Here is an 8204-nt window from a genome sequence, read left to right on the forward strand (position 1 = left end):
GTTTAACCACCCTGACAGTTAGGAACTTTTTCCTAATGTCCAACCTAGACCTCCCTTGCTGCAGTTTAAGCCCATTGCTTCTTGTTCTATCCTTAGAGGCTAAGGTGAATAAGTTTTCTCCCTCCTCCTTATGACACCCTTTTAGATACCTGAAAACTGCTATCATGTCCTCTCTCAGTCTTCTCTTTTCCAAACTAAACATCCTCGCTAAAACTTAGTCCTTTGAATCCAAGCAGAGTGGGCGTCCATAAGAGGGTGTTTTACATAGAGCAGAGTGTGCCTGAAGGATTGTATCCAAGAGCTTGGCTTTTGCGGTCCATAATGGTTTTCTCATTGCATGATGAGTGCTGAGAGGAAGGGGGTGGGGCTTTAAGAGAAGAACATAAATGTGAAGCTGCAGGTTTAATTTGAAGGTGGAATTCCATTATCCCATTGTCCCATTCCTTAACGTGTATTGCGAGCCAAATGTTTAAACCTGTCAAATACAGGGGAGGGCTGACCAACTTAACGGAGTTGACATTGGTACAATAAAGCAATTGCTGCCTATATAAGGGTTTTGTACTGAAGCCCATCACCATCTTCCGCACAAAATCGACAGCAAGAGTAAAGTCCCTAGTGGACTTCATGGAGTCTATGGCACATCTCCTTTTTCAGGGTCAAAACTCTTCTTGGGGTAAGGTTTGTATTTTGGGATAGGAGTTGGAAGGGGTAGGGGAACAAAAGGGGACATTTGTATTGGGACTTAATGTAGAAAGGTCTGTTAGTGTGAAACCTGCTTTGGGGGCAGACAAGTGGTTTAGCACACCAGTGATGGAATACTGAGCCTTTCGCTCCTAGGCTGGTTGGTTGATTCCATATTAGGTCAATGGTGACCAAAGTGTGCTCGGTTGAGTTGACCATCTTAGACCACTTTCTAGCTTGCTGAACCTCCGCCACCAGTCAGCTCCATGGGTGGCCACAGTTGATAGAGGTAAAAAGGAGCAAAGTCTAAATGTTATGCTCCCTCGAGTTGATTCTTTCAGGGCAGGGTTGAGGCACATTTGCATAAACATTTCTCTACATCTCTCAAGCTGTTTTCTAATTGGCTGCAGTTGACTTTATTCATGAACATCTCAGTGTTAGCCAGATGCTATGGTCATGGGGGCTATATAAATATGTAGTTCAGTAGCTGTATCTATCGACCTGATTGTCAAACTCCCATTTCCACGTTAAGCTGTTTTATCAACCAGGTGTCAGCCAAGATATGTTGAAAAAATGTGTTTTGTAATTCAACGTGTATCATTTGCCCAAAGCAATCTAACCTGGTGTTGTGCACTTCATTGCAGCGCAATGGGAACAGTAGTGCTGGATGGGCAGATCTATGTATGCGGTGGGTATGACGGAAACTCATCCCTCAACTCCGTGGAGACGTACTCACCAGAAACAGACAAGTAAGAGCTTCTAAACGTACTCCTGCTTCTCCCACTGGGCTCTGCCCATATCCTGAAGCATAGAAGTAACAGCTGAGAGCACTGTTCTTAAAACAGATGAGCTACAATATGCTGAAAAACCTTTTATTTCCTGTATAGCAACTAGATTTGACTTCAGACCATGCGCACTCGCTCGAGAGAAGTGAATCGAGTAAAATTTTGATACAGAGCTAAGGCCCTTCGTTTTCAGTTTTTACTGATTTCCCCTTCTCCCCCCCCCCCCCCATCTAAATTCAGGTACATGGAAATACTGATTTGTGTTAAGAAAATTCAGTACATTACATGAGAGAGATCTATTTGTTGACATCCAAATAGTTAAAGTGTAAATGCACGACTGTTAAAGTAAAGTGACACAGTCAAAGACACCCATGTGCACGTCCTGTTAACATACAGTTCATGAAATAAACCACAGCATTACGTTTTTTACTTTCAATACTCTTTTCCCTATTGCTGCTTTTTTCTGTCCTCCCGTTCCCCAATATTAACTGCAGTATTTACCCAATAATCGGTGACACTAATTTATTGTGCTGGTATTCACCCAATTATTAATCTTTGTAATAAACACTGATAAATTCTAGGGAAATGTTTTGTTTATTTAAACAGAATAAAATCTGAGAACGAAGGGCCTTGTCCAGAGCTTATAGATGGTTGCTTGAAAAATACTAGAAACTCAGTACCTGAAAGGCTTCTGGGTCTTCTGAAACCTTTGTATAATCCATGGAGCAGCTCATTGAATGTGTTTATGTAGAGCTACATGTGCTCTGCCTGTGGAAAGAAGAGACTCTTGCACTTCTGCTGTTTGCTTCTCTTGATAAGGTGGACGGTAGTGACTCCCATGAGTTCGAATTGCAGTGCGGCTGGAGTCACCGTGTTCGAAGGCAGGATCTATGTGTCTGGAGGGTACGACGGTTTACAAATTTTCAGCAGTGTAAGTCTGAATCTCAGCCAGTTCTGCACCACGTTGATTTCTTGTAACTTTGTGCCGATGAAGTTGGACTAACAGCACTGACCAGAGATCGGTAAAAGGGCAGGTGGGAAAGCTTACACAGCTCCCTAAGCTAAGCATACAGCTCCTTAGTCCTTCTCTTTAACGTCACCTGCTGATCTAGTCCTGGATGATACCGGAGCAGGGACAGCTAACTGAGCCACACAAATACCCACTAGGGGCTAGCCTGAGACACTGCAACTCCTGCTCACTTGTGGCCTGAGCCGAGAAGTGAGGCTGCTGCACTAGTCGACTCTGTTCTCACCAGTTCCTCCCTCTTCGTTTAGTAAATCATTTTAGCCTCGTGTCTTTGGTCCTTCGTGTTTCAAGCACCATTAAAACTCCCAGGTGCCTACGTTTGTTGCATCTGAATTCTTTGCCTGTTTGTGGGATGTCGTTTCAGAAACTATTGTGACCCTTTAAACAAACTCCAAAGGCAGCGGGAGTTGACCGTGCAGAACAGAGCTGCTGTTCCTAGTCTGATTCCAGTCTCAGCCCTAATTTATAGACTTCCTTATATTTTTTTATTATTCAGAAAAGGCTGTTATGGGGGTTCTCTTCTGCCCTACTGGGCACAGAAGTGCGGTTTGTTGTATCTGAATCAGTCTTGCCACCCAGTAAGTGCTCTTGGAACATTAGCTTGTTAATTGGAGGTCCAGCCTTTAGACTGGGCTGTAATATTGACTATTACTGCCTTCCCTAGCAGACTAGGAAAAAATCCTATTGTCTGTCAGCCTGAGACACCCAAAAGCTGAATCTGGGATATCGGCCTGCCTGGACCACGACTTTGCCATATTCCTCCTTGAGCTCTGTCAGTTAGGTCTATTGCTGCTGCTCAAGAAGAGGAGTGACTGACCATGCACTCCAGATCTACCACAGAGACATTCTGGCGACCCTCTTTTCTTGTTGAAAAACCATTTTGAGGTCCAAGTTGTCCTTGTAGAAGTCTAGATAAAATTATTACATGGTGGGAGTGCACAACTGGTTGAAAAACCATACTCCGAGAGTGATTGTGAATGTTCACTGTCAGTCTGGGAGGAGATCATCTAGTGGGGTCCAGCAGGGGTCTGTCCTGGGTCTGGTACTATTCCATATTTTTATTAATGACTTGAATAATGGAGCTGGGAGGGGGTGCAAGCACTTTGGAGGACAAGATTAGATTTCCAAATCACCTTAATAAACTGGTGAATTGTCTGAAAACAACACGATGTAGTTCACTAAAGATAAGTGCAAAGTAGTATACTTAGGAAGGAAAACTTGAATGCACAATTACAAAATGGGGACTAACTGGCTAGGCAGTTGTACTGCAGAAAAGGAACTGAGGGGATTACAAATTGAATAGGAGCCAACAATGTGACAGAGTTGCAAAAAAGTCAAATATCATTCTGGAGGGCATTAATAGGAGTGTCGTGTATAAGACACAGGAAGTGATTGCCCCAGTCCAGTCAGCGCTGGTGAGGCCTCAGTTGGAGCATTGTCCAGTTTTAGGCACCACGCTTTAAGAAAGATGTGGACAAACGAGAGAGTCCAGAGGAGAGCAACAAAACTGATAAAAGGTTTCAAAAACCTGATGTAAGGTTATGAGGAAAGATTAAATAACACTGGGCATGTTTCTTCTTGCGAAAAGGAGACTGTGTGGGGGGGGGGGGAGAGGATCTGATAAGCTCTGATATGTTAAGGGCCATTATAGAGAGGATGGTGATCAATTGTCCTACCTTTGGTGGACATGGAGAACAAGGCTCAATCTGCGGCAAGGAAGATTTAGGTTACATATTGGGAAAACTTTCCAACTATAAGGATACTTAGGCACTGGAATAGAGTCCCATTGGAGGCTGTGGAATCCCTATCATTGGAGTTTTTTAAGAAAGAGGTTAGACAAACACCTGTCAGGGATGGTCTAGGTTTACTCGGTCCTGCCTCTGGCGTGTGGAGGTTGGACTAGATGACCTGTGCCAGCCCTACAATTCTACGCTTCTATAAGCCATAAGACAGGTTAGCAAGAATGGCTGAAAGCTGAAGCCAGACAAGTTCAAGTTAGAAATTAAGCCTGCTATTTTTAAACTATGAGGGTGATTAACCATTGGCGCCACCTACTGAGGGAGGTGGTGGAATCACCACCACCATATCTCCAAACAAAGACTGGCTGCCTTTCTGGAAGATGCTTCAGCCAAGTGCAAGGTATAACTGGGTGAAATTTAGTGGTCTGTGTTAAACAGGAGGCCAGACTAGATGAATTGATGGTCCCTTTCTGCCTTAAACTCTAAATCTATGAAGTCATGATAAAAATTTCCTAGTCTGCCTGTAATTATCTTAGTGACATATTACCTAGGCTCCAGTGTAGCTCTCATTTCTTGTCCGTGTGCTACCCACAATGCAGGTGTACAAATGCCAGAACCCACTCAATGTGTCGACACTCTCTTAACTGCAGGTGGAGTACTACAACCATCACACAGCCACGTGGCACCCCGTCGCAAGCATGCTGAACAAGCGTTGTCGGCATGGAGCCGCCTCCCTGGGTAGCAAGATGTTCGTCTGTGGCGGCTACGATGGGTCCGGCTTCCTCAGCATCGCCGAGGTGTACAGCTCCATGGCGAATCAGTGGTACCTGATCGTCCCAATGAACACCCGACGGAGCCGCGTCTCCCTGGTAGCCAACTGCGGCCGCCTGTATTGCGTGGGTGGTTATGACGGACAGTCCAACCTGAGCTCGGTGGAGATGTACGACCCAGAAACCAACCGCTGGACGTTCATGGCCCCTATGGTGTGTCACGAGGGAGGGGTTGGTGTGGGGCGCGTACCACTCCTGCCCATCTGAAAAGGAAGCATTGGTGGCCGTCTCCAAGCAACAATCTCTGGAGAGGTTTAGCAAGGGTTTTATGATGTGATATATCAAGAGGTACATTTCTAGGTGCTCAAGTGTCATTCGCGAACACAAACGGTTCAAAAGAAAGTTGCCCTGCGATTTTTTGGGCTGAGGCCCAACAGCAGATGAATAATTCACCGTTCAGATCATGCGTGTGTAACCTACTCCCTTCCCTTCCCCCACACTTTGGTCATTACATGGATCTAAGGCGAGGCAGATGCTTCCTTCTCCTAGCCTTTGCTTCGGGTTCTGCATTGAACCAGATGTGGTCTACTTCTGGTTATGCTGTTGGGAAGCAATGATGGAGTCTGTATGTTGGTTTGACCCTGTGTAAACTAATATTGGCCAGATCAGTGGGAGAGAGTATGCATGCAGTATGTTCAGGGCAAATTACCCTAATGCCACGATCCAGTTTATTATTAACTACAGGAGCTTGAGTATTGCAAACAGTCCTGTTCATTCTGTTTAGTTACCAGGCACACTGGATTTTACCCACGCTTACAAAACAAGAGGGGCTTTCTCACCAATATCGGTTCTTAGAAGCCCAGGAGTGGGTAGTCCTTGGAGATGTGTAGCTTCCTTAATTTCGGAGGATCTATCCCTATGACCAGTGTATTTCATTTGCTTTATTCTGCTGGATCAGGAAAATTTGATGTAACCATTAAGAGAGATGACAAATGTTTTCCCCTCTCAAATTCTCCAAAAAAATAGATTAAAACATCCAACAGTACTAAAAGCCTGCTGAAAAAAAGTTGAATATAAAAGACACTAGCAGCAAACTTGTATTTAAATAGGAAAATTGCCAAAATGTTAATTATACAGATATCTTTTTTTTTTAAATTAAATCTGTTTTAAAGCTTTTTTCCTTTCACAAAACTTAGGCATTGGTTTCCAAAATACATATTAGAAACAGCTGGATTGCAGTATGGTCAATATCTATCCAGCACCTCACATGTGCTTTGTTTTGGAAAGTTCCTGCTGTGCATTCAGATGTTTTTGATTTCACAAAAAGGTTGTGTGGGTTTTGAAATATGCACGTGGTCCGCTGGCTTCTGAGATCTTACGTCTATTGTTGGTCTGTTTGACAGCTGTCATTCACTTAAGAAAGCTCAAATACAGACTTGGCCTTCACAGAGAAATAATGCATAGGGACAGACAATAAGGGTTTGTGCAAGGGACATAACTTGGGCCCCAGGAAAATCGCACAGCCACAGACTTTCAGCACAGCCGAAGGTTTTGTTAAATCAGTGTCTAGCTTTTTCTGTTTAGCTACACTGGAAAGATCTTTACAGCACGCTTGGTTGATGCTCTGTTAACCTAGCCATGCAGCCATTTTTTTACAGCCAAACAATGACCGTTGCAAAAGTGTGAAATTGTCAACATCCTTCACTTAAAGGAGAGATGAATGTGAAAGACTATTAGCGACCAAGCAGTCAGTCCGGTCTTTCCCCAGGAGTCCGTGCCCATATGTTCCCCACTGTTGTTTTCCTGTCATGCAGCCTACACTGGCAGAAGATAAGGCGTTCTCTACCCCTTCTTCCTTGGTTCTTTGCCTTTTTAATATCCCTGTCTCTCCTCTTCTGTAACTATTGCAAATGGAAGGACACATGGATCCTTGTGTTCTTACTGCAGCTGCGGTGGCACGTACCACCTGACAAAGAGATGCTTTGGAGTCTCCGCGCCTGCACCTTTGCCCTGGAGACTTGTCAGATGCCTTTATGTTGCCTGTTATCCTTTGTAGACCTGAAGAGTGGATGACTGGGTCCAAGTCTAAGGAGTCTCGTCCTACATTGCTGCCCGTGTAGCTACTTCAGGCACCGAGATCCGGCTTTACAATGATTTTTATTTTTTTTAATGCCTCAAGGTTACAAACTTTGCCACTTTTTTGGAAGTAGATCATCCCACAATGATTTGATTCAGTGGCCAGCACGTTGATATGGTTGTGTATTCTAACTGGACAAGTCGTCAGAGTTCTCTCACGTCTGAGAGGGGGACAATTCTTTGAAACCTTCTTTTGTGCTAAATCAAGAAGCAACAACGTTTTCAAAATCCAAGTAGGTCTATGACCACTTTAGTCAGTCCAAGCGTGAAGCCAGCACTCTGCTTTAACTTACATCACAGAGGGGTTAGAGTAATGCATGACACTGACAGCCTATGTGGTATATAATATCTAGACGCAACAGGACGAGGGAAGGACAGCATGGCTAGGAGAGACCCCTTTGAACTCGGGGATAATATTATAAAATGATGTGAAATGTATTTATTAGCTCTTCAGTATTTCACTTGCATGAATATGGTCTGTCACTAATCTAGGGCTTCCTTCTCAGCCTACTTCCCCCTGTATGATCCTTTAGTGAAGCCCTGGGCACAGTCTGTGAGGACGCCAACACAGGCTTCTGATGGAACGAGCAGCTGGGAAGGAAAGGACGCTGTATTCAAACACTAATCTCTTCCATTGACACAAAGGGATACGGGGAAATGATAAATATAAGTCCATTTCTTTTCGTGTACGCTTTTTTATGTTCGAACCTTCCTCTGCAAGGGCCAGATCCTGAGAGACCTGGAGCACCCTAATTTCTGTCGTTCAGTGGGAGCTGAGCGTGCTCTACATCTCTTCAAACGGGGTCCTGTGTCTGAATTTCTGCGCGTCGTTGATTTTTTTGTTTTGTTTTGTTCATATCAAAAACCTCAATGCTGCTTAGATATATATATATTTTTTTTTAGTTTGGGTGTGGATGTGGGCGTCTCTATATTCAGGTACCATGTATATTGTAGGTGTATAATATGAGCATGTGTGGTTCTAAATGTGGGTGGTTTGTCTAGGGATCGATATCTATTTCCTGTTTGTATACATTTACCAACCAATGGATCATGCTTGAGGATAAAC

The 8204-nt window shown here is 44.0% G+C and overlaps 1 protein-coding gene across 1 annotated transcript in view; it reads left to right on the top strand.

Annotated features, from left to right (window-relative positions):
* Positions 1 to 5269, top strand: part of KLHL18 (kelch like family member 18) — a 30582-nt gene extending 25313 nt beyond the window's left edge. Inside the window, exons 8-10 of the mRNA XM_065399517.1 lie at positions 1326 to 1430; positions 2286 to 2397; positions 4883 to 5269. Of these exons, the coding sequence (XP_065255589.1) occupies positions 1326 to 1430; positions 2286 to 2397; positions 4883 to 5269 (604 nt within the window). The remainder of the gene's footprint in view (positions 1 to 1325; positions 1431 to 2285; positions 2398 to 4882) is intronic.
* Positions 5270 to 8204: the final 2935 nt, after the last annotated feature.

The sequence above is a fragment of the Emys orbicularis genome, chromosome 2, assembly GCF_028017835.1.
Source record: "Emys orbicularis isolate rEmyOrb1 chromosome 2, rEmyOrb1.hap1, whole genome shotgun sequence".
NCBI lineage: Eukaryota > Metazoa > Chordata > Testudines > Emydidae > Emys > Emys orbicularis.